Source organism: Syngnathoides biaculeatus, chromosome 2, assembly GCF_019802595.1.
Source record: "Syngnathoides biaculeatus isolate LvHL_M chromosome 2, ASM1980259v1, whole genome shotgun sequence".
Lineage (NCBI taxonomy): Eukaryota > Metazoa > Chordata > Actinopteri > Syngnathiformes > Syngnathidae > Syngnathoides > Syngnathoides biaculeatus.
Window position 1 is genome coordinate 40,528,621 of NC_084641.1, and position 26,345 is coordinate 40,554,965.

Below are 26,345 nucleotides of genomic sequence, written 5' to 3' on the forward strand. Positions count from 1 at the left end.
CAACCCCACCAATCCCATTTCGACACCCATCAATCATTTAATAATAATAATGCATGAGGGAAAACATTTCTAGAGGTTTATGAACGAGATATTCCTCTGGTTACATATTACTATTATTTCAAGTCATTTGCTGAACATATTTGGCACATTGTAGACAGGCAGAGGTAGATCACAATTACTTTTGGTGGACTTTTTTCCCTGGCTTTTTAATCACACGTGTTGGAGAACTTGAAAAATCTTGTACTCATTAAGAAATTAAGGCAAATAAGGCAAGTGCTGCGACTAGACAGTGGAATAATGTCATACAACAGAGGTAGACCAGATGAGGGTGAACTAAAAGAAAGAAAACAAGAAACATTCCAAAAAGGCTTAAAAAAAGACCTACTTGTGCAAGATTAAAGTTTGTGGAAAAGGCCTGCTGGACTGGTTGCATAACATTATGTGAATGTCCCAGTGTGGAAGGAAAAGTTATACAGTACTTGTTGACGATATATTTGGTAAACCAAATTGGAAGGCAAGAAATAACAAATATAGTCAGTCCAATATATATGGGGTGAATTTCATGTTTTACAAATATAATCAACAATTACAGATAGACATAATTGCAAGAAAGAATAAAAAATGTTTCAAATCTAAACATAAGGATGTGTCCTTTGTGCCTTGAGCGAGTAGTAACCATATCGTCTCTGTCGAGCAGAAACCTATGTTCAAATTTGGTCATCTCTATATTTTGTCATAAATTGATACAATTGGTCAGTCCCGGTGTGGTCTGTTGCCTTTACAATTTACAGACCAATTTGAAATGCTACTTTTTCTGTCTTTGATTACACAATTTAAAGAGCTCAACAAATATGCTATCCTTTTGTTTTCCTGAAATGTTTTGGCGATGTGAGGATTCTGCCCAACTCCAGTGATATTTGTATTGCATGTCTAAATGACTTGGGTCTCAGCATTGCCTGACTAATTCATATGCTATTGCACATGCAACTGAGCCGAATTGGGGTCCACATAGCTAAATGGTGAAGTTGGAGGTCAATAATTGAAGACAAGGATGTAAACAAAAACGACCTGCGAGCCGTCAGCTCTGTCCAATCACTCCCTAAACACAGAATGATCCTCAGAATGCACCATGCCCAAACCGATGGCTCTTCTTCGCAGCACCGCATATGTGAAAAAGTAATAAGAAATGTTTCCCCTGGAAAGCAGGGAGCAGCTTTGGTAAGAAAACATAGCATTTCCTTATATGATGTGACCTTTGTGGGAAAGGGAGGAGACCTATTCCAGATGCACACGTTACAAATTTGTATGCTGTTAGACAACCATGACCACAAGTGGAACAGTGTTTGATTGAACAGTATTGTTCTGATAAGTGTGTATTCAGTCTGTAACAGTATTGTTCAGAGCAGCTCAATACATGTCTTTGTAGATTTCTTGCAGAAGAGGATGGAGCGAAGTCTCAGACTCTGTCTTTTTGATCTTCTGCACAAGTTGAGCATTCTCTGTGACCAGTTGGCGGAGGTCAGCCATCTTCTGCAGCAGCTTAGGGAAGAGGTACACTGAGTCTGAGTGGTTCGCCTGCAGGTGGAGGTCCAAGGCCTGCAAGATGTTGTCCTGGCTCTGCTCCACCTGCTTCACATTCATCAAACCGGGGCGATCTGGAGAGATATGAGCGTCAGTCACAGTTGCCCAAGCACACAGAAGAACAAAGACATTTCCTTCACACCTCCACAAAGGATGATGGCAGCTACGAAGAGGGCCAGGTCACTGTCGTCCAGCTCAAGAGCATTGAACTTTATTGCAAACTCAAACTTGGGTTCCATGATCTCACTGAAAGGCTTTCTTAGGCTACGCAGGAATTCTCTGGTCACAAAGCCTTTCCCGTTGGCCACCAGGAGACCATCTTTGTTCATGAGTGATGGCAACATCGCAAAAATAGCCTCATGCACACCGTACTTCAGCAATGTCACCTACAGCAATGGAAACAAACACACACATATGCACAGACGCACACAGATGTCCTTCTTCTACAGCGACATCACCAACCGTCATAACATGAAGTAGCAACTAACCTGGTCATTCAGGAAGAGGTCAACAAACCCCGGAATGCTTTTGGCAAACTCTGTGAGCTCGCGCACCGTCTCCACCGTGGTGCACTGGCACCGGTAGAACACATGCACCCCGATCTCCTTGGTCAGGGGAGCACCAGGCAACAACTGGCTCCACACCAAACCACTTTCAGCCTTCCACAGTGTGTCCACGTCATATATCACAAATGGCTGATGGCAAAAGAAGAGAAATGTCAAGACACTCAAGAGGCAGCAGTACCTTGAAGATCCAAGGTTTGGAATTCTACCAAATTGGTGGGTGGAAAAATATATCTAATTACATTGGCTAGTAATTCCAGGTCTTAAAGAGTGTTTATTGTTCCTAAATTATCAGGCTATTTAACTTCTGCTAATGCTTGGACGACAATTAAAAAGTTACTTAAAAAATTACCAGTACTGTAAATAATGTTCCATGATCTAGCTCAAAACGTAATTCACTCAGATATTGAATAAATTTTTCCCATAGATAAATCATAAATGAAAGTCCCTGTACCTCTAACTTGTGAATGTCTCAAGTGACCAAAAAATTCAGGTTACGAAACGGCTCCTCGGAAAAATATTGTCTGTAGTTATGACGGAAAAAAATGGGCGCTGGACCCCACAAATTCCATCGAATGTAAACATCCTGTATCTTGGTTTGTGTGACGCGATAGAACTGCTCTCCCATTGGCTATCGCCAGACCATCTTTCCTGGCATCCCACTGGCTAGGAGCAATGTTATTCTTTACCTATGATGCTTTTTGATTCCCTTGGACACTCGATTGCCACTGTATCACGCTAGCACTGTCACACAAGCTAACACACATTGGAAACATACAACTTTTTCGTTTGTGTTTTTTGCAAGTTTATTCATCTTCATCATGGGCCCAAAGAAACTTTAGTGGAATTCAATTGTATGTGTACGTACGTTCGTACGCATTTTATCTCTTGGCTGTCAAGGTTTGCTTCCTCGTCCTTTTGCTTGTCACTCACCCTTCTCTTTGCAAAGTCACCCAATGCCAAAGGTAAATGAACATCATTTTTAAATTATTCTTTACATTATGTACTTTGAATGCTTATTTTTGCAGGGTTGGGGGGCTTGGAACGGATTACACTATTTACATGTCAAATGCACTAATACTTACGAAAAATTCATGTGATGAAACGACTTCCAGAACGGATTAATTTTATACGAAGACGTACTAGTGTAGCTTGAAAATTCAATGCACCACAATGTCACTAACAACCCAGTCAAAATTGAATGACAAGGCTGCAATCTCATAATCAAAAAATACTGTACCACTTCTGTGAACTGGAAAAAAAAAAAAAAAAAAAAAAAAAAAAAAAAAAAAAAATCAATGGGACTGTGCTTTATACACAGCTACATTTGAGCCGTGAAAATATGTTGGCTTGAAGCATCCAGTGCCTGGAATATATCCCACCAGGTTGTCGTGAGGCTTTTTAACAACCTGTCAATCTCACACTCAAAACGGCTATGCCAATGCTAAGCGACAGTCTAAAACTGGCTTGTCAAGGCGGAAGAACCCCACGCTCCCACTCTTTGATCTATGCCTTCTTCTCTGATGTGCACACCAACGGTCGCTGACAAAACACTTTAAAGGGCTACTGTTATGAAATGGATGATTTCTAGTATGTTATTAATGAAAAAACAGCAGCCAATATGGGCCCATGCGTTTTTTTTTTTCCCCCACCACAAAACGTGATTTGACGTGTACAGCTTTTTGTAATTCCCGCCATAAAAATCCTCTTGAGGCATTTGTTTTCGAGAAGAAGCAGGAAGTGACGTGAAGGACAGAGGCGTCCCCAAGTGGACTCGTTTGCTTCCATTAGTTTTACCTAAGGGAAGGTAGCTCGTCATTCCTTCGTGTTAGCCAAAATGCCGGCTCGTTGCATTGCTGGACATTGCTTGAACACTCAGGAGAATGGATTTACCCTTCAAAAGTTTATAAGAGACCCTGTTTGTTGTGAAAATGGATTGCACGGGTGCAGAGGACGAGAGCTTCGTGGGTTCCATATAACAGGTAGGTGTGTATACAGCTACTAAAAAAATAATAGTTTGGGGCGGACCACGTAATCAGTCTCTCATAACGTAACAAAAGATCCGTGTATGAAATATGTCCATGTGCGTGTCGGACGGCGTCTCACTGCTGTGAGGACAGCGGCGAATCACTCACCCACATGCGCGCAGTAAAGTGCCCCGGCTCGACGGTCTTTATTGCGTACTGCGGCGGCTATGAACAACCCCCTAAAAGCAGCACGGCTCGGCTCAATTATATGCCACCACGGCGCCGAAAATCAGCCATACCGGCTGAGGCGCCGCGTTCGGCGGTCACAGCTTCTGCAAAGGCTGCGCGTCGGGCTTTGCGGACGTGGGCGGCTCTGAAGAACCCAGCCGAGAATGCCTCACTCAGCTGCGTGCGCGCAGGAAAGCGCCCCGGCTCGGGTGTGTTGTTCATCGCGTACTGCGGCGTCTATAAACCCCTAAAGCAGTACGGCTCGGCTCCATCATAAGCCACACCGGCCGGCTGCGATGAGCCGCAATGGCGGACGGGGATGCGGTTTGGCCGTGATGTCATCTGAATATGGCTTGAAACAATAGTGTAATATTTCCCAGAGGGCTCGAAACAATAGTGTAATATTGCCCCGGTAACTTCACTCGGTTGTGTGGTGTTCTCCTTTTCGAAAAGAGCTCCCGTGTCAGAAGGGGTGCGTTTGTCTCCCATAGTTAGGGTGCACCGCGTGTTTTCATTGGCGAATGTCCGAGTGACGTCACGGACGGAGGATGCAGCCAACATGGCGACCACTTGGGTATCGTAGAATGACACTTCTGTAACTTTGCGCATGGATGACGCGCTCTCCGGTCACATTTATTTTTTTTGTATAGACATTGAAGTGAATGATGTTATATGTATTTTTCATTACAATATCTATTTTAGAATGTTTATTGGGATGACACTTGGGCTTTAAAGCAGCCATGCCAGCAGATAATCAAAGTTGCATTTTTAGGGTGCATGCATAGCTAGCAAGATGCAAGTCACAATTGCACCAGAAATACACGAGCACACAGCGGAAAAACCAGAGAAGGGACGTGACGTCAGAAGTTGAGATAAACATGGCTCCTGTTCAATTCCAACATGAGAACGACTATGTATTTCGCGGTAATTCGAGTGATGAACATGATTCTGAAGATGAAGACTGAACAATACGAGCTTTATAAAGGCATGAAAGGCTATCAATTTGAGCCAGTTAGATCACGTTCAAATGCAGACGAAATAGCTGGTGATGAAGGTGCTGCGCTAGCAGTCGGCTCGCAGTCAGATTCAGTGAGGACGACATGCTCGTTTTGGAAACACTGACTGGTAAGAATTTGCGAAGTTGTTTTTTCTATATAGCTATACAGTAATCCCTCTCTACTTTGCAGATCACCTATCGCGGATTCAGTGCATAGTGTTTTTATTTTTTTTTCCAAGTTTGTTGACGTGCTAATAAAGGCCTGTGAAAAAGAGCAACTTGTCCGGACTGACTGAACTGGAGTTACACTCTGTTTTGCTTTTAATGCTCTTTTGTTATGCTTAATCTGCATACATTAACTGCCGTTTGGTTGGAGGAGGGGGCGCCAAACTGGTGAATTGACCCCTCCGTGGATATTGCGCAATCTGCGTCACTGACCAAACAGAGGCCAGAGATCTGCATAGACCAAAGCCAGTTTTTGCTCCCGCCATTTTCTCAGACAACATTGCATGGTCCAGTATAGGGTTAGTTAGCGTTTTATCGCGTATTTGGGTTATTTAACAAAAAATATGGTTAAGAGGTGTAGTCACCGACATTATAATAGTGACCACAGGTATCCTGAAAGGCTAGTTAGTGGAGTTCGATTTGTACCCTTTCCAAAACCGAAGACCCAGTACGAAAAATGCCTTCGATGGATCAAACTTTGTGGAAGACCGCATCATCAACTAAATCCATCTAATATCAACCGGAACACATATGTTTGCACGAAGGTATGCCCTATATTTGATTTTCAACACATCTCGTATAAATGAATTCGAAGTTCTTTGCTAGCATAACACTGGTGCGTGTGAACGATTGACACTTATTCTTTGTTGAGCGATATTTAGCGATGATCGGACTGCACAAATGTATTGATTTCTTGCTGGCTTGCGGCCAGAAGCTTAACCAGACTGTGTTTGCACGAAGATATGCCTTAAATTTGATTTTTAATACACGTCTCGTATAAATGAATGAGACGTTCTCCGCTAGGATAACACTGCTATGTGTGAACGATTGACACACTTATTCTTTGTTGAGCGATATTTAGCGATGATCGGACTGCACAAACGTATTGATTTCTTGCTGGCTCGCGGCCAGAAGCTTAACCAGACGGTGTTTGCACGAAGATATGCCCCATATTTGATTTTCAATACATGCCTCGTATAAATGAATTCGAAGTTCTTCGCTAGCATAACACTGCTGCGTGTGAACGATTGACACACTTATTCTTTGTTGAGCGATATTTAGCGATGATCAGACTGCACAAACGTATTGATTTCTTGCTGGCTCGCGGCCAGAAGCTTAACCAGATGGTGTTTGCACAAAGATATGCCCTAAATTTGATTTTTAATACACGTCTCGTATAAATGAATGAGACGTTCTCCGCTAGCATAACACTGCTACGTGTGAACGATTGACACACTTATTCTTTGTTGAGCGATATTTAGCGATGATCAGACTGCACAAACGTATTGATTTCTTGCTGGCTCGCGGCCAGAAGCTTAACCAGATGGTGTTTGCACAAAGATATGCCCTAAATTTGATTTTTAATACACGTCTCGTATAAATGAATGAGACGTTCTCCGCTAGCATAACACTGCTACGTGTGAACGATTGACACACTTATTCTTTGTTGAGCGATATTTAGCGATGATCGGACTGCACAAACGTATTGATTTCTTGCTGGCTTGCGGCCGAAGCTTAACCAGAATGTGTTTGCACGAAGATATGCCCTATATTTGATTTTTAATACACGTCTCGTATAAATGAATGAGACGTTCTCCGCTAGCATAACATTGCTACGTCTGAATGATTGAATGAAATCAGAAGCATGGCGTCTCTCTCAGTTAAGAATGTATTGTATTTAGAATCTATAATATATCGTTGATTTGAATGAAATCAGAAGCATAGAGTCTGTCTCAGTTCAGAATGTATTGTATTGTATTTGCCATTTTTACTGTTTGTCTTACGTGAGCGCACGTGACGTGACATCACTTCAGGCGGCGTGGTTAAGTGCCCTGTACGGAGGGGTCAATTGGAAGTGATGTAACAGCGGTATCCCAGATGTGACGTCACGATAATGCGCCACGGACATTTTGCGCGACACTAAAATACATTTGTTTGTGACTTTCTGTACTCCAATAAAAATTTTATTTCATTGTTATTGTTTAACTAAAAACTTGTAGTGTTGTAATTTTTGTCTCAAGTGGGCAATGTATAAATGCTGTGCTGTTGAATAAACATTGTGGTCTTTGCATGGCAGCCCCAGCAGAACGGCAGTGATGTGACAGCGAGCATTTGGTGTGGGGCAAGAAGACATCAGGCGTTTCATTTGTTTGTGACTTTCTGAAGTGCGATAAAAATGTTATTTTATTGTTATTGTTGAACTAGACACTTGTAGTTGTTGTAGTTTTTATCTCAAGTGGGAATAGTATAAATGCTGTACTGTTGATTAAACATTCTGGTACCCACACGGCAGCTCCAGCAGAAGTCTCAGAGTGATGAATGGTATCGATACAGTAATATAATACAGAAAGTGTTTTATAATACTGTATATATTATATTTATAAGGTTTTATAATCAAAGATTTAAATAAATACCCATTTTTGTTTCAAATTCGCAAAGTACAAATACTGTTTATATATTTTAAACATTCTGGTACTTACATTAACATACATCCCCCGCTACTTCTCGGTTTTTCACTTTTCGCGGGTGGTTCTGGTACCAATTAACCACAAAAAAACAAGCAATTACTCTAAAACGATAAATAGAAATGGTTTTGCTATCCTGAATGAATATATGAAGTTTTCGGTCTTGTTTTAAATGCAAACGCCATGTACTTAGTCTAAGTTGGTATATTTTGACAAATAAGAATATTAACGAACAAAATCCATTTAAAAAGTTCTCAGGTTAATTCGAGAGCAATTGCTGATCATAAGTTACTTCACCATAAATATAATTTCATGTGGTAAACTGATGCCATAACCAGACAGTACCCAGAACCGTCCCTCGCATTTTAGTTACAATTTTCCCAAGATGTTGTGAGCAAAATTGCTAAACTTTATACTGAAAGCTGTAAACCGGTATCTTGTGGTTTTGTTTGGGCACTAAATGCTTAAAATAGAAATGTAGATGGGGAGGATGGTTTCTTTACTGGACTCACACGGGTCTTTGAACTGTAGACGTTTGTGAATGTGAATAGAATTTCAAATGTTTTTTTATTATAACCACAGGTGTGCATGTAAATGCTCCATACTACTGCAAAACTTTTACATTTCTATCTTTATGCTTGAAGTCTGAAATGTGGTCAAAGGTTGAAAGGTTCAAGGGGGCCGAATACTTTCACAAGGTTGTGTATTCACCAGACAATGGCAGATTATCTAGATTTATTGCCAGCTGTCTGAACTCATGAGTATTTCAGGTTGCTGATGTCCAATTCAGGCAACAGTGTTGGCAGTGACTAGATTTTGAAGAGTGAAGAGATATTTTTAAAATTAATAATTTTTTTTTCAGGTCTATTTGCTTGTGGCTGCTTGCGAGATGGTGTTGGGGAATTACAGGAAGAAAAAACGTGTGCCACTTCCATCCTGGTGTGGGTCTAAATTTGTGACAGATGGCCAATAGTACACAAGATTTAAATTGTCTACATTCTGAATTTTTTGGTTTTGTCATTGTCTAAACGATGTACAGTGAAGAAAATAAGTATTTGAACACCCAGCTGTATGTAAGTTCTCCCACTTGGAAATCATGGAGGGCTCTGAACTTTTCATCGTAGGTGCATGTCCACCATGAGAGAGATATAATCCAGAAACCACAAAGTATGATTTTTTTTCATGATTTATTTGTAAGACACAGCTGCAAATAAGTATTTCAACACCTATCAGCTCGAATTCTGACCCTCAAAGACCTGTTAGTACGCCTTAAAAGTCCACCTCCACTCCATGTATTGTCCTGAATCAGATGCACCTGTGTGAGGTCGTTAGCTGCATAAAGACACCTGTCCACCCCATACAATCAGTAAGAATCAAACTTGTAACATGGCCAAGACCAAAGAGCTGTCCAAAGACACCAGAGACAAAATTATAAAACTCCACACGGCTGGAGAGGGCTCCGGAGAAATTGCCAAGCACCTTGGTGAAAAAAGGTCCACTGTTGGAGCAATCATTAGAAAATGGAAGAAGCTAAACATGACAGTCTATCTCGATCGGAGTGGAGCCCCATGGAAGATATCACCTCGTGGGGTCTCAATGATCCTTAAAAAGATGAGGAATCAGCCAAGGACTACATGACGGGACTTGGTCAAGGACCTGAAATGAGCTGGGACCACCGTTTCCAAGGTGACTGTTGGTAATACACTATGACGTCATGGTTTGAAATCATGCATGGCATGGAATGTTCCCCTGCTTAAACCAGCACATGTCAAGACCCGTCTTAAGTTTGCCAATGACCATTTCGACGATAGAGGAGTCATGGGAGAAGGTTTTATGGTCAGATGAGGCCAAAATGGAAGTTTTTGGTCATAATTCCACTCACCGTGTTTGGAGGAAGACGAAGGATGAGTTCCATCCAAAGAACGCCATCCCTACTCTGAAGCATGGGGGTGGTAGCATCATGCTTTGGGGGGTGTTTTTCTCCACATAGAACAGAATGACTGCAGTGTATTAAGGAGGGGATGATCGCGGCCATGTATTGTGAGATTTTGGGGAACCTCTTTGCCTCAGTCAGAGGATTGAAACTGGGTTGTGGCTGGGTCTTTCAACATGACAATGACCCGAAGCACACAGCCAGGAAAACCAAGGAGTGGCTCTGTAAGAAGCATATCAAGGTTCTGGCGTGACCCAGCCAGTCTCCAGACCTAAATCCAAGAGAAAATCTTTGGAGGGACCGGAAACTCTGTTTCTTAGCGACAGCCCAGAAACCTGTCTGATCTAGAGAAGATCAGTGTGGAGGAGTGGGCCAAAATCCCTCCTGCAGTGTGTGCAAACCTGGTGAACAACCACAGGAAACGTTTGACCTCTGTAATTTCAAACAAAGCCTACTGTACCAAATATTAACATTGGTTTTCTCAGGTGTTTAAATACTTATTTGCAGCTGTATCACACAACTGTTAAAATAAATTATACGCTGTGATTTCTGGATTTTTCTTTTTAGATTATCTCTCTCTCACAGTGGACATGCACCTACGATGAAAATTTCAGACCCCTCCATGATTTCTAAATGGAAGAACTTCCAATATATCACAGTGTTCAAATACCCATTTTCTTCACTGTATATGTTTAAAAAATAAACATACACCACAGAACAAAAATCATTGCATTTTTATTGAACTGTATGCTTACATTGTGTATAAATATGTTTGTCAATATTTTCACTGAATGCTTACTTGGTTTTTCAATATGAGCAACTTGAGCTAACCTGAGAATGAAATACGTTGCTAAGGTAAGAGATTAGCTAAGAAGTAGTGGGACACAGAGGACTGAGGAGAGCCGTAAGGAATACATTGAGATGCGTCGTAGGGCAAAGGTAGAGGTGGCGAAGGCTAAACAAGAGGGAAATGACGACATGTACTCCAGGTTGGATACGAAAGGAGAAAAGGAGCTCTACAGGTTGGCCACACAGAGGAACAGAGATGGGATGGATGTGCAGCAAGTAAAGGTGATTAAGGATAGCGATGGAAATATGTTGACTGGTGCCAGTAGTGTGCTAAGTAGATGGAAAACTACTTTGAGAAGTTAATGAATGAAGAAAATGGGACAAAATGTAGCCTAGAAGAGGCAAGTGTGAATGACCGGCACGTGGCATTGATTAGTAAGGTAGAAGTTAGAAAGGCAATGAACAGAATGAAAAATGAAAAGACAGTTGGCTCCGATGACATACCAGTGGAGGTATCGAAGGAATTTGATGAGTAGGCTGTGGGGTTTTTGACCAACTTATTCAATAGAATACTCGCGGGCGAGAAGATGCCTGACGAATGGAGGAAAAGTGTGCTTCTCCCCATTTTTAAGAAAAAAGGTGCTGTTCAGAACTGTGGAAACTACAGAGGAATAAAGAAGATGAGACACCCAAAGAAGTTATGGGAAAGTAGTGGAGGCTAGACTCAGGACAGAAGTAAGTATCTGTGAGCAACGGAATGGTTTCATGCCTAGAAAGAGTACCACAGATGCACTATTTGCCTTGAGTATGCTTGTGGAAAAGTACAGAGAAGGTCAGAAGGAGCGACATTGTATCTTTGTAAAACCTAGAGAAAGCCTATGACAGAGTACCAAGAGAGGAACTGTGGTACTGCATGCGCAAGTCTGGTGTGGCGGAGAAATATGTTAGAATAGTACAGGATATGCAGCAGAATAGCGGTGAGATGTGCCATTGGTGTGTCAGAAGAATTTAAGGTGGAGGTGGGACTGCATCAGGGTTCCGCGCTTCGCCTCTTCCTGTTTGCGCTAGTAATGGATAGGCTAACAGACGAGGTTAGACTGGATTCCCCTTGGACCATGATGTTCGCAGATAGTGATCTGCAGTGAAAGCAGGGAACAGGCGGAGGAACAGTTAGAAAGATTGAGGTACGCACTGGAAAGGAGAGGAATGAGGATTAGCCTAAGTAAAACAGAATATACAGGTTGGATAGTATTAGAAATCAGCTCATTAGAGGGACACCCAATGTTGGATGTTTTGGAGACAAGGTTAGAGATAACAGACTTCGATGGTTTGGACATGTTCAGAGGCGAGAGAGTGAGTATGTTGGTAGAAGGGTGCTGAGGATGGAGCTGCCAGGCAAAAGAGTGAGAGGAAGACCAAAGAAAAGGTCGATGGATGTTGTGAGGGAGGACATGAGGACTGTGGGTGTTCGAGAGGAGGATGCACGAGATAGGCTTAGATGGAAAAAATATGACATGCTGTCGCGAGCCCTAACGGGACAAGGCGAAACAAAAAGAAGAAAAAGATTCTCTCTGCTGTTGGAAAGATATGTGTTCCTTTCTTATGAACTGGCACTTCATCAGTCTGGCAACTTTTGGAATGTACCAAAGATGGAGATTCAGCATCTGCTGGTTTGATGTCAATCTCTTGTGCAGAAGATGCTTCCTGCAACATCTGTAATTAATATAGAAAAATAAGGTTCAAAGTTTATAAAAGAGAAAAAAATGTATAGATAAAGCACAGAATTTATTCTATTTCATGGCGAACAAATTATTTTTGATAAGTTGAAAACAGGTCTCCTATTCTGTGAGTGACTAGTATGTAATAATTTCTTGTTTTAATGCTATGTAGTCCATCCATCCATTTCCTTTGCCGCTTATCAACACAAGGGTCACGGAGTGCTGGAGCCTATCCCAGCTTTCAAGGGGCAGGAGGCAGGGTACACACTGAACTGCTTGCCAGCCAATCGCAGGGGACAAAGAGACAAACAGCCGCACATACAAGCACACCTAGGGGCAATTGTGTCCAATTAATGTTGCATGTTTTTGGGATGTGGGAGGAAACCGGAGTGCCCGAAGAAAACCCACGCAGGCACGGGGAGAACATGCAAACTCCACGCAGGGAAAACTGGGATTACACCCGGGTCCTCAGCACTGCGAGGCCAACGCTTTCCAGCTGTACCACCGTTGTAGACAATATTATCCTGTTTTTCTAGTTGAGAATGGTCAAATGATTTGCTGTTCGCCAAGAACGACATATGCTGCTTTCATTCAACCATGTCAACTGTGTTCAAAGTTTTCAGGAAATAAAAAGATCATCAACATACCTCTGCAACTTGTCTTTTAACAAAAGCTTTTCGTAGTTTTGGTACTTTCTGTCGGGGAGCGGAGCTTGTCGAACCGTATCCAGGTTCAGCAGCTGATCCAAGTTCGCGTTTGGTCCCTTTAGCAACACCGATCTGTTCAGGTGTCCCAACTGGCTATATGGGAGGCACTGATCCAGGTGTAACATCTTTTACATTTAAAAGTCATCTCAGACTTGAGTCCACCAGTAAAAAAAAATCCGGGATGAAATGTTCACTGGATATGACAGACTGCTGACAGGGTTTGGAAAATTTAGCTCTCTTCATTTGCACAAACCTGACCCACCATCTTCTGAGACTTGGGTCTTTGGGAAAATAATGTAAACTGCGACCTGAATAATTCGAATTGCTATAAAACTGAACCACACACACATCTTCAACATTTTTACAATTGTTCTGAGCTTACAATCACTGAGGAATTCTCAAAATTAATGGGTTTTTCTTTGACGTCAATGGGCAATGCTACGACTAAATGCTCGTCACCCAACAGCCGGTCTCCTCGCTGTGACGTCAGAGGCAAGCCACACGAAAGGAGGCGTTTTTCCAGGTATAGAAAACTAGGTCAAAGTTTGATTCATAAATACTCTTATTTTTCGGTAAAAACATCGAACAAGATGTGCATTTTTTGGTACAGTTGAACATATATTTTCATCTAGATAACATAGCTTGTGCTTGAAAATTGACATGACATACACTTTAAAAACACATCCATCCATTTTCTACTGTGTTTATCCTCACGAGGGTCACGGGAGTGCTGGACCCTATCCTAGCTATCTATAGGTAGGAGGCGGGGTATACCGTGAACTGGTTGCCAGCCAATCGAAGGGCATATATGAACCAACAACCATTCCCACTTACATTCAGACCTACCATTTAGTCTTCAATTAACCTACCAAGCATGTTTTGGGGATGAAGCAGGAAAGCGGTGCCTGGAGAAAACCCACATAGGCACGGGGAGAACATGCAAGCTCCATACAGGCAGGGCTGGGCTTCGAACCCCGGTCCTCATAACTGTGAGGTAGAGGCTCTTAACCATGTCATCCACCACGCTGGCTAAACAATACATATGATATATTTTAAGGCACCCTTGTGAGGATGTGGCTTGAAAAATGGATGGATGGATGGATGGACGGATATATCTAGGAATTGCTTCACACAAAGTCTCACTCTTTTACTTCTATTATAGAAATGCAATTAATCATTTCACGGCCCTAAAAATAGTTTTAAAAAAGAAAAATAGCAGGTGTAGCTACAGCAACTCCTTGTAAGTGGTCTCGCATGTGTTTATCACCGTTTCATCCAATAAACAATTGAAAGTGCAGTCGCGGCTTTGGCTCTCCTCGCTCGTGTGTGAGGGCATTACATAATCATAATTGCTCGATTTTTCTACTTTACTCCAGCGACATATATTCACCTCACTGGTAACTTAAATTTCGGCTTGCAATGGACAAACAAAATCAATAAATGACCAAGCAAGAGTTAGTGACCCAAAAACGTAGCGGAGGGGGGGGTTGAATTGAAAAACACATTTTGATTTTGACACCCTGAACTGGTTGCCAGCCAATCGCAGGGCACATGGAGACAGACAACAGTCACACTCACATTCACATTCACACCTAAGGGCAATTTAGAGTCTCCAATTTATGCATGTTTTTGGGATGTGAGAGGAAACCGGAGTGTCTGGGTAAAACCCATGCAGTCACGGAGAGAACATGAAAACTCAACACGGAGTGGAGGGGCAGATTCGGGATTTGAAGCCTGGTCCTTAGAACTGTGAGGCCAACACTCTGCTCCACCGTCCTTCCCCGTGTTGCATTTACATCAAAAAGCACAATGAATTTGTGACAGACTTGTGTGACTTGAGACTTGTGTGAGACTTGGACAGGATTCACAACACCCCCCCCCAAAATAAATAAATAAATAAATAAATAAATAAATTAGGGGAAAAAAAAAACTGTAGACATAATTCGGATTTTTATATGAAAAATAGCCAAATTGCGCAGTAATTAATCAACTTAAATCAAAATTAACTTCACCTTCTACCTTAACACCTTCTACGAAGCGCATCGCATTCCATAAATTGGCATAAATATCAAATCGCCTTCTATCAGACAGATCCACAGCCCTAGCAACTTCAGACATTTGTACTACATTCCAAATATAATTGACTTAAGTGCGAAATTTCATTTTGGAATATGCCCAAATTAAAGTTAGACCAGCATCATAAAAAGGATTCTGGTCCAGCTTCAAGGTATCACTATATAAAATAAAATGTCTGGTCAGTAGTTAGAAAAACTGCATTACTGAGGTGCTGCTGGTCTTGCCCATCAAGATGCTGCGAGCCCTCTTCTTGGTCATACTGAGATTCTTCAAGTAGGCTGTGTTGACTTGCTTGGCCAAAGTCTTCAAGTCGGAGCCACCTGGTTTGGCGATGTGTAGCTCTTCTGCAAGCAGGCCTGCCACCAGCTTCTTCCTCTCTGCCTCAGGCATTCGGCCATATCGGATTGCTGAGCAAACACAAAACATACATTATTTTTACTATACTGACATTTTTAACGGAAACATGGGTGAATCTTAACATCAATACTCAGACATACATAAAGTGCGTATGAGGTTGGTGTCTATGCTGGTGTTCAATGAAGTTCAGCAGGTAGGAGACCAGGCATTGGAATGCCTCAAAAAGAGGCACAATTAAGTGTAAAATAAATTGTCTAATACAAGAAAAAAATATTGAGTATCATTTTTATCTTTGGGTTTTCACGACACCCTTCTGATTGGTGGAAAGAAAAAGAATATCCACAGGAAGACAGCATGAAAGAAGTGCTCTTATACAGGGTTTGAGTGTCATGATACTTGGAGATGAAAAGTAATCATGTGGGTGACTGCTTCTGTGAAGCCATGTTTTAGCACGTTGGTCTCTTTTGGTAGAATTGTACTTCCTGTTTTGATTCCCTGCCAATGGCTCGACAGGACTCAGCTCATCAAGCAGCATTTTCTTAAAATGATTGATTTGATTTGTCAACAACAGGTGTGCTGTGTTATGTCTATCTGTTATATTTGAAAAAGAAGCAATGCCTGACAATGCAGACTGCTGCATTTGCTTTTTGTGCGAGCCAATAGCTACCTAGTCCCTGACAGGCCAAATGCCAAGTGCTTATCACTTAATAATTTTAAAGGTTCTGTTCCATCACAATTTCATTCAAATCTTTCTCTTTTCAATTTCTTTCTGTTGGCTTGTGTGAAAATTTTGGTTGGAAATACCCAAAATCTCCTATCGTACTTGGTCTTTTCTCTCTGGGATTTTAGATATGTGCCTTTCTTACAGTTATGCAACATGTACAAAAACTTTGCTCTGATTGAATTACTCATAATCTCCAATTTAAATATGGAAAATAGATCTGATTGCTCTATATCAGGGGTGGGCAACCTTTTTGGCTTGGGGGCCACATTGACTTTTAAAATTTGACTGACAGTCCGGGTCAGCACAAGATACAATACATATAAAAAACTGCATTTAACAACAGTACATATCAAACATAAACAGAAAAAAGCAAGCAAGTATTAACATACTTTTTAATGAGAACAGTGTTGTTGATCACCCATTTTAGCCAGTGCATCCAAGTCTGGTGGTATTTCTGTTGTGGCACTTCTCAGAACAGATCTGAGGTGTTCATCACTCATCTGGGATCTGCGGGGTGCTTTGTTGGTGTTCATCACACTAAAAGTCGGTTCACACACATATGTAGAGCCAAATAACACCAGCATCCTCTGTGCCATCTTCTGGATGTTTGGAAACTTGGCTGCAATTAATGAAGCATAAAACTCATCCAGTTTCAGGGAGTTGAACTTGTCCTTTAACACCATGTCACATTGGAGATCAATCAGTTCCAACTGCAACTCCTGTGGCGCCGTTTCCGGGTCATGTGACAAGGGACATGACACCAGCTGAAGTGCCCTGTCAATTTTTCCAAAATCACAAAAACCAACGGCAGAATTCCTCATGCAGTGTTTTCCTATATTTTTTCCACATGTCGCGGGGCCTCTTTTATCGTAGCCAGTGTGGGGAAATGAGCAAATGACTTGTCTGACATTTGTTTCGAAAATAAAACCAGCTTGGTTTTGAAGGCTCTGACGTTTGCTTGCACTTCATGAACAAACTGGTGTTTCCTTTGTAGCTTTATATTCAGCTCATTCATGTGTGTCAGTATGTCCACAGTAAAAGCTAAATCACAACGCCAATCTGTGTCATTCAGCTCAGGAAAATTGTCAGTATTCTCAAGTAGCTTCAAAAATGAAATAATATCCTGTTTGAGCTCCCACACACGTTGACATACTTTTCCCAAACTTAACCAGCGGACATTAGAATGGTAAAATAAGTCCATGTGATCAGCATCAGTTTCTTGAAGAAAATGAATAAACCGACGATGGTGAGTTAACATTAACTATTAATTAAACTCATTAACTTTATTTGAGCAAGTCCCCTTGCTCAAATAAAGTTAATGAGTTTCACAACCGGCTTCACTACGTGGTCAAGCTGCAACACGGATTTACACAGTGCTTCTTGGTGAATTATGCAGTGCAGGAAAATTACCTCCTGCTGAGGGTTGTCCTCCTTCACCCTGTCCTGAATTCTCTTGAGCATCCCAATATTTTTTCCGGTCAGATTTGGTGTTACATCTGTGTTAACGTTGGCGAGCGTACTCCATGGTAACTTGTGCTTCTGTATGACCACTGACACGCTGTTAAATAAATCCTCTCCACGTGTTTTTCCTTTCAGGGATTCCATATCCAGAAAGTCCTCCATTATCTCGAAATTCTCATTAATCCCTCTGATAAAAATTAAAAGATGAGCGGTGTCCTTTATATCATGGCTTTCATCCAATGCCAAAGAATATAATGTAAATGACTCCGCTTTTTTGTTTAGCTTGCTAGTTAAGTGTTCGTCAATTACTTCAATACGGTGAGTCACTGACCTGCGTGATAAGCCAATTTTTTCGAATTTGTTCTTGCTCTCAGGACATAAAATACTTGCTGTCTCTATCATGCACTCTAAGAAACTCCCCTTCGGAGAAAGGCTTGCTGGCTTTTACTAGTTTGAATGCCAGTAAATAACTTGTGTTCATGCTTGCTTCTTGGATGGAAATTGCTCAAATAAAGGTGCTTTGCTGAGCCTGCAATCTCACTCACAACCTGTCAGCGGTAGCCGTACGTTCTTGTGTTGAAAGGTTGCTGGGGTAATTAGAATGCTTGGTGGTAAAGTGACGGCTGATGTTGTACTCTTTTAAAACTGCAACGGTTTCTTGGCAAATAAGACATACAGCCTTGCACCAGACTTCAGTGAAAAAGTACTTGGGCGTCCATTCTTTATTAAACACCCAGCAGTCACTGTCGACTTTTCTTTTCTTTGACATTTTTGTAGATGGGTTCTGATCTGACCAGTAGAAGAAGAGCGATAACTGGAAATGGCTCGGGCTCCGTAAAATCAAGACACTGCGCCTATTGCTCCACCTAGTGTTGAAATGCCTGTCATTACAAGTCAAATGAAATAAATGCAATCATTCACAAACCTTAATTCTGTACAAATCTTCAGCGGGCCGGATTAAAAAGACCAATGGGCTGGATGTGGCCCGCGAGCTGTCGTTTGCCCACCCCTGCATGCCATCTTTGTGCAAAGAAGCATGGAGTGGCCAAGTATTCATAAGGGGGGTTTTACGTGGAGCCTTCAATTCTGATTACAATCGGTTTAGAAGACCAAAACAAATGAAAGTGGTCCATATAGACACCTCAATCAGAATAAACAGGCCGATTTGAAAAGGAGTTTAATTCTGTTTTCACAGGTTTGCAAAACCGATCACAAGTAAATTTTCTCCCTGTAAACCAGGGGTGCTCAGACTTGTTTACCCCAAGATCTACTTTTCAAGCAGAGCCTCTCGCGATCTACCGACAGGGGAGACATGCGCATCTCCGCGGAGAAAGCAAAAGAGACCGTAAACAGGAGGCCATCTTGCTAGAATGTGCCTTTATGTGCGTCCGATCAACGTATTGGCCACACCTGAATCAAGCGAAGAGATGGATGACGTGCTGATGTCTTTGTTTTTGGGCACGCCGTAATGTGATCGACCAAAACTGCCACGGTGATTGACACATTGAGCACCCCTGCTGTAAACCATCATCCGGAATAGTATACAGTGTAAATTACAGTTTGACCTTGCCCATTCGCATCCACCGTTCGTGGCCCCGCATATGTGTATTTTGCTCTCAAAGGTTTTCTGTCCCCCCTACTCCCCACCATATTTTCACAACGATAAGTTGCACTTAAAAGTCTTAAATGCTCTCCTAAATACATAGGGCACCTTATAATGTGCACCTTGTGTGCAGTTTCAAAATCTGTAAATGTTGTTGTGTAACTACTCTAATAAAGTACAACCTAACACGTCCACATCACATTGGTAGCATCCATGCTCGCTTGTGTTTCAGTGTGCATGAAAGCTACCATATAATGATGCTGATGAGGCAGTGAAGAACAACTACAATTTTACATTTGTAAGCAGAAGAAGCTTAGATTCCCTCTGATATTGTAGGCAAGTCATTAATCAACAGGTTCACACTCACAGTGTCAAATCAAAACTAAAATGATCACACCACAGCAAACAGATTAGCATAAGTATCAAATAAAACAAAAATTATTGAAGAAATAATTGACATTAAACATCCACTTTAAACACTATTTACATCCTTAGTAGTGTCACAAAGCATGCTGGGAACATTTGTGCACGCTTTGAGTGCAAATCAGACTATACCTCTCCGTTTTTGGATCAGTCAGGATTACAAAAATTATTTCATTTTGTTAAATGCCTCTATAATGAGAGAGAGTGGCGTTAAGATGATGACAGTCAATGTCTTGGAGTGGCCCTCACAAAGCCCTGCTCTGAATCCCATCAAAGATTTCTGGGAAGATCTGAAAAGGTGTGTGCGAGCAAGACAACCAAAAAAAACTGACTACGATGCCAGGGTTGGAGGTGGGGCTCGAAGGCAAGTGCCAGGAGGCCACTTCTCCACCCACGGCACACCGGCCTGGCACAGCACAAAGTGTACACCTTCCCATCGGTTGATCACCTGAAGGAGGGGCGATAGGGGTCGGATGCAGTGTGAGATTGGTGGTAGCCAAAGGCGGGGACTTTTAAGATTTGATCCTCGGCTACAGAAACTAGTTCAAGGGAAGTTGAATGTCCCCTCTCTGGCAGTGTATGAGCCGGAGCTGGTGTGTGAGATTGAGAAGTTCATTGGAGCGGTTGGACCTTGGATAAGTGGTAAAAGATGGATGGATGGATGGATTTTTTTTTCCTCAATTGAGAAATTTGGCTTTGACAAGTTGAAGTGATAACATCGTAACCTATGGAGTAAAATATCTTTGTCACTCACCATCGTGAGACATTCCCAAAGAAAGGCACTTCTGGAAACGACAATATTGGCACTTGTTGCGATTCTTCTTCTGAATCTTGCAGGAACGCTCACAGCGCTCATATTCCAATTTCATACGCACAGTCCGTCTGAAAAAGCCCTGAGTTGGGGTTGGGAAACAACAAACTGACACAAGAGTTCTTTGTGATCTTTGAAAGGTAGACACATAAAAGCGGGATTACCTTACAACCCTCACAGGCATGTACGCCATAGTGGAAGCCTGACGCCTTGTCCCCACAGACCTTACACTCCACGTTGATACCAGAGGTTGCAGTGTCCTCTCGCCCCAGACGCAGCTGCTCGGACAGCGAGGGCGACGAGGTGTGGGAAAGGTCTGCTTTGAGAAAAGCACCGATAGTACAGTTTCTACTCAAAATGTAACAAGAGCATAAGGGAGGGGAAGTCTCACCGGTGTAGCTGGTTGCTGCACTGCTGTGATTGTTTTCTTCATCTACACTCTCTCTTGTCTCCTGTTCACCTCTCTCACACGTAATGTCCTCCAGTTCCTCTTTGACCTCACTGTCGCTCTCAGGGCCTTTGGACTCATCCAGGTCAGTGTGTTGCGATGCACTTGTGCCCCCAGAGCTATCCGACCCCTGGGATTCCCCCTGGGTCCCTGGCCACCTAACATCAGCCGAATCCTGGGGTGAACTTCGCTGGGAGTAGCCATTAACCCTTTTGCGCTGCTGCTCAGGAGCAGTTTGCTCTAAGCCCTCCATGGATATTGTTGACGCTCACTCAGCAGGCCTCCCCCTCCTGTCACGTTGCCATCATGGCCAACTTTTGCAAAATTGATAAAGTGGATTACCTTCAGATCTCTGTTCACATCAAGGACAAAAATGCACCTCTCCATAGCAGCCCAATTGCATATAGTACAGTAGTTTACTTTCTGAATTGTTATATTTGGCAATAATTTGTCCTTGACATTGCAATCCTTATTCTCCTGCATCACAATACACAATGTAATGTTGTCCCACACTTACAAAACAAACACAGAACGTTGCTGACAAAATGTATGTACCTAAAACTATGGAATGCAAAAATGAACATATAACAAAAACCAATCAAAAACATTATGAGTAGGCTTTACACTGATATGATCAGTTTGTTTGGTATCTTCCAATAATTAGCATTTCATACTAGTGGGCTGATCAGCTTTAACAACATCATTCGTCTATCCAATCCATGAAGTCACTGACTGTCTCCGCAAATTACGTTTTCTCCATGTCAGCATCATATACAGTTTATCGGAATACAAAAGCTATTTTATTTTAAGCCGTGTCTTTTGACGTCATTAACAATCACTGGGCAGATCAAATGTAACTGGATACACTTATTACCATGGTCACGACGACAACAACAATGGATAGTGCGTGTATTATGCTGGGAAAAAAATATATTATATATTTATCTGGATCTCTTTAGTGCAAGAACAGTTTAGATTTGCTACAGATGAGTTTTTAGAACTGTGGTTCATTGTAACTGATGTATTATTGAAAATTGCAATTGAATGATGTTTTAAAAGGGAGTGAGAGAAAAAACAAAAGGGACACTGAAAGATAACTAAATAATATCGGAGAAGAAGACAACGAAAGACACTAACTTTAACTAAACACAAGGAAAATATATCATTATAAGCCTAGTAAATTGCCCCTAGGTGTGATTGTGAGTGCGGCTGTTTGTCTCTATGTGCACTGCGATTGGCCGGCAACCAGTTCGGGGTGTACTCCGCCTCCGGCCCGATGACACCTGGGATAGGCTCCAGCACTTCCTGTGACTCTCGTGAGAATAAGTGGCAAAGAAAATTGATGGATAGAATTAACTGTGGCCTAGAAAACAATTATTATGTCAAGGAAGCTAATGACATCTTGAATTTCAGAGTTTTATGGGGCAGTAGTGCTACAGCCTGTGAAGAAAGGACACAGGCCAAGATAGGGCAGGTTTGGACAAGGACAGGAGGGGAGGCATCCAGAACATTGGTAGTGGATTAAGCTATTGGCTACCAATGAACTGTGATGGAAGTGGTTGTGTAAATTCTAAACATTTACAGAGGGTGTAAGGGATACCCAGTAAGTTTGCACAGCAAAAAAGTATTTTCAAGTTTTCCCATGAGTTAAGTAATTTCTTCAACAACGAAGCATTTACGAGACTACAAATGTATTTTCTTTTTATGAATAGCTTGTTTTATAGAACGTTGTAACCTTAGGGGAAGAATGTCCCATTTCTTGAGGATTATTTAAATGAAGAGATTAAGGTCACACTTTAACCCTTTCCGGGCAAGGGTTGCAAATTTGCAACAGGTTTAATATAATCGAAAATTTTAAATCCAAAGTATAATTTCCCGAATGTATCAGATTTTTCTCTCTGCAAAATTTTATTTGGTAGAAAGAGGGTTAATGCCAATAGATTTTAAAAAAGAATTTAGTGTGATCATGTACTTTTTTCTTCAGAAATGGAAATGTTACTCTTGTAATATTAAAGTTTATTTATTTTATGGTAATGTTTTAATTCATCCAAGTGTGATCATAATAAATTTTGATACGTAAAATTAACTGAGGGGGCGGCACGGTGACGGGTAAAGCATTGGCCTCACAGTTCTGAGGACCTGGGTTCGATCCCTCCTGTGTGGAGTTTTTGCATACTCTCCCCATGCCTGCATGGGTTCCCTCCGGGCACCCCTTTTTCCTCCCACATACCAAAAAACATGCAACATTAATTGGACACTCAAAACTGCCCCTGGGTGTGATTGTGAGTGTGACTGTTGTCTGTCTTTATGTGCACTGCAATTGGCTGGGAACCAGCTCAGGGTGTACCCCGCCTCCTGCCCGTTGACAGCTGGGATAGGCTCCAGCACTCGTGGCCCTCATGAGGCTTGTGGCAAAGAAAATGGATGGATGGAATTAAATGAGGCCCAGTAAACAATTTATTATGTCAAGGAATGTAATGAAGACATCGAATTACATCTAATCCCCCCAAAAAATAATTACATGCTAAATCGTGGGAGGGAAGTTCATTCTGTTCTCTGCTATCTTCAAACCTCTCGAGGTCTGTCTGGAGCCACCTGCATTGATGTTTGCTTGGCTTTCATGCGAGGGTGCACAGTGTACAAAGGGACATGGTGCATGCACTATGTACACACTGAATTACTGTGTTAATCGCAGGAGGGCGGGTGGGATTGGGGTCTTTATAAAAAGGGGGGCTGGTTTGTGCCCTGAGGCCCCCTCTTGGATTAAACCTATAACGTCGTCACCGCTTCTTCGCAAAACAAACACATTTAACGTAACCTTCAAAAATATTTAAAAACAATAAGTCATAATAGACTGTGGGAATGTGGCACTGTCGAATTTTAAGAAATATCTGGTTGTGATATTACGATACATGACCATTATCGAGACACAACTATTGCGTTACAAAACTGAAAACTACATTTGAGCACTCAAGTGAAGTACACAAACACTATACATTACGCGGCATTGAGGGAATCCGTCGAAGAATATGGGAACGACAAGCTAGCTTAGCAAGTTAGCTTATAACCTTGATAGGCGCAAGTGTGTTAGCGTGACTGACCGACATTCCCGTTGGTACTTTTAAACGTATACCTGCCAACACCACTTACCTCTCTTTAAAGTGCCGCGGCTTCACTTGCCGTAAGAGCGACGACAAACGGTGGCAAGTAAGGCCAGTACAATGGGCGCGTCCAAAACAGTTCTTATTTGTGCTTGGGATATCGATCGCCTTTGCTGTTGACAAGTTTTTTTCGAAGTCGCCAGGGGCAGCAGGAGTAGGATTTACTAGCTGCGTGAGCGAACGTCACACGGCTAGCACAAAACTCAACAACGACTCGGGCCGTCTTTCTTCGTCATTTAAAAAGCGTCCATGTTGATCCGACAAGCAGAGTCCGAAAGGCGAATTTAAGTACATAGACACTATGCCGTGCAACCATTTCACCGGTTTGTGTCAACCAAGTTACACGATAATCCCCTTACGACTGTCTCCTTCTGGTCCCCACTTTTGCTTTATTGACACCCCTATGGATGTAAATCCCGCCTTTAACATGACGTCACGCCAGGTCCTCGTCCTCAAACAACAACCCGAAAAAACAATAACAATCCTGCAAACACTTGTAACAATCTTACTTATTGTCAACAAAGCTGCCCGAAGTACTCGTGATATGTACTAAAATAGAATATCAACTATGTTGTCTGAAAAAAAGAACAACAAAATATCGACGTACAAATTCCATTTGTTTACTTTTCTGTACTCTACTTAGCTGTCACTTCTACAACACTCGTTTTGGTAATTTGGCACAAAAAAATATTAAAAACTAGAATTAGTATGTCTTTTATCAACTCAATGCATGAACTGAGAAGAAAATCACAGAAGATGTTTTTGTATGTTTGTTTTTTTTAACCATGAACTTGGCAGCATTGAATGCAGCTTTATGGAGGGCACAAGCCAGGATAAATGACATGATGATAAGGAGAAAGGTTGATTTATTGCATATCCAAGAGAGCAGATGGAAAGGGAGCAAAGCAAGAAGTTTAGGGGAGGTGTTTAAATTATTTTACCATGGCGTAATTGGGGTGGCATGGTGAGGCAAGTGTAGAACATTTGCCTCACAATTCTGAGGACCGGGTTTCAAATCCCAGCCCCCACTTGTGTGGAGTTTGCAAGTTCTCCCTGTGCCTGCGTGAGTTTTCTCCGGGCACTTCCCACATCCCAAAAACATGCATTAATTGGAGACTCTAAATTGCCCTGAAGTGTGGTTGTGAGTGACTGTTGTCTGTCTCTATGTGCCCTGTGATTGGCTGGCAACCAGTTTAGGGTGTACCCTGCCTCATGCTTGATGACAGGTGGGCTAGGCTCCAGCACCCCGGCAACCCTCGTGAGGATAAGCAGCTCAGAAAGTGGATGGATGGATGGATGGATGGATGGATGGGTGATGTAAATGTGAAGGGAAACTGAGTAGGTGTTGTTTTAAAAGAATGCTTACAGGTAGTTAAGAATGTCTTGAAGGTGAAGAGAGTATCAGCTCAAGTGATTAAGATGACATTTGATTTTGAGAGTGTTACTGAGGGATATAATGTGATTAGTGGCTATTAGTGGCTACTTGTGAGGTATCACAAGTAGGATGCAACCGTGATGTGAAAGACAAATTCTGGAAGGAACTAGATGAAGTAGTTCTGAGCATCCCAGACACAGAGAGTTGTGATTGGTGCAGATTGTAATGGACATGTTCGTGAAGAAAACAGGAGTAATGAAGAAGTAATGGCTAAGCATTGCATCCAGGGAAAGAGGTTCGAGGGACAGATGATGGTAGACTTTGGGGAAAGGATGGAAATGGCTGTAGTGAACACTTTTCTGGAAGAGTCAGGAACATAGGGTGACCAACAAGAGCAGGGGTAGAAGGACACAGGCGGATTACAATGCAATGCAATGCAAGCTAAGGGTTACAGACTGAGGTTATGAGTGTATAGAGCAGGGGTCGGGAACCTTTTAGACTGAGAGACCCATAAACGGCAAATATTTTAAAATGTAATTCCAAAAGAGCCATACAATATTTTAAAACTAAATAAAAGTATATTTGTCCATTTTATGGAAGACCAACACTTTAAGAGTACAATAGTAAGTTTCTTTCGGCTTGTCCCTTTCGGGGTCGCCACAGCGTGTCATCTCAGATGAACGCACATATGTTTGGCACAATTTTTACGCCGGATGCCCTTCCTGACGCAACC

General features: G+C 42.0%; 1 protein-coding gene across 4 annotated transcripts; it reads right to left on the reverse strand.

Annotated features, from left to right (window-relative positions):
- Window positions 1-55: 55 nt before the first annotated feature.
- On the reverse strand, window positions 56-24,654 carry ppardb (peroxisome proliferator-activated receptor delta b). 4 transcript variants are annotated; one of them, XM_061805211.1, is made up of 9 exons: window positions 24,227-24,654; window positions 21,020-21,390; window positions 20,793-20,947; window positions 20,572-20,710; window positions 15,454-15,656; window positions 12,393-12,461; window positions 2,070-2,276; window positions 1,724-1,967; window positions 56-1,655 (listed from the first exon to the last, which is right to left on the reverse strand). In XM_061805211.1, exons 2-9 carry the CDS (start codon window positions 21,327-21,329, stop codon window positions 1,408-1,410), a joined length of 1,575 nt encoding a protein of 524 aa, XP_061661195.1. In that variant the 5' UTR covers window positions 21,330-21,390; window positions 24,227-24,654; the 3' UTR covers window positions 56-1,407. The 4 variants fall into 4 exon arrangements, with proteins under 4 accessions (XP_061661195.1, XP_061661205.1, XP_061661215.1 ...); XM_061805221.1 differs by having other exon boundaries at window positions 20,793-20,944; window positions 24,227-24,653; XM_061805231.1 differs by lacking the exon at window positions 12,393-12,461 and having other exon boundaries at window positions 24,227-24,652.
- Between the last annotated feature and the right edge of the window lie 1,691 nt (window positions 24,655-26,345).

Bases quoted from the DNA above. Each gene is read 5' to 3' on its own strand.
- ppardb (XM_061805211.1), bottom strand. From the start codon at position 21,329: ATGGAGGGCTTAGAGCAAACTGCTCCTGAGCAGCAGCGCAAAAGGGTT. The intron at 20,711-20,792 runs GTAATCCCGCTT...ACCCCAACTCAG, and splicing joins ATGCCTGTGAGGGTTGTAAG to GGCTTTTTCAGACGGACTGT. The intron at 1,656-1,723 runs GTGTGAAGGAAA...ATATCTCTCCAG, and splicing joins TGCCATCATCCTTTGTGGAG to ATCGCCCCGGTTTGATGAAT.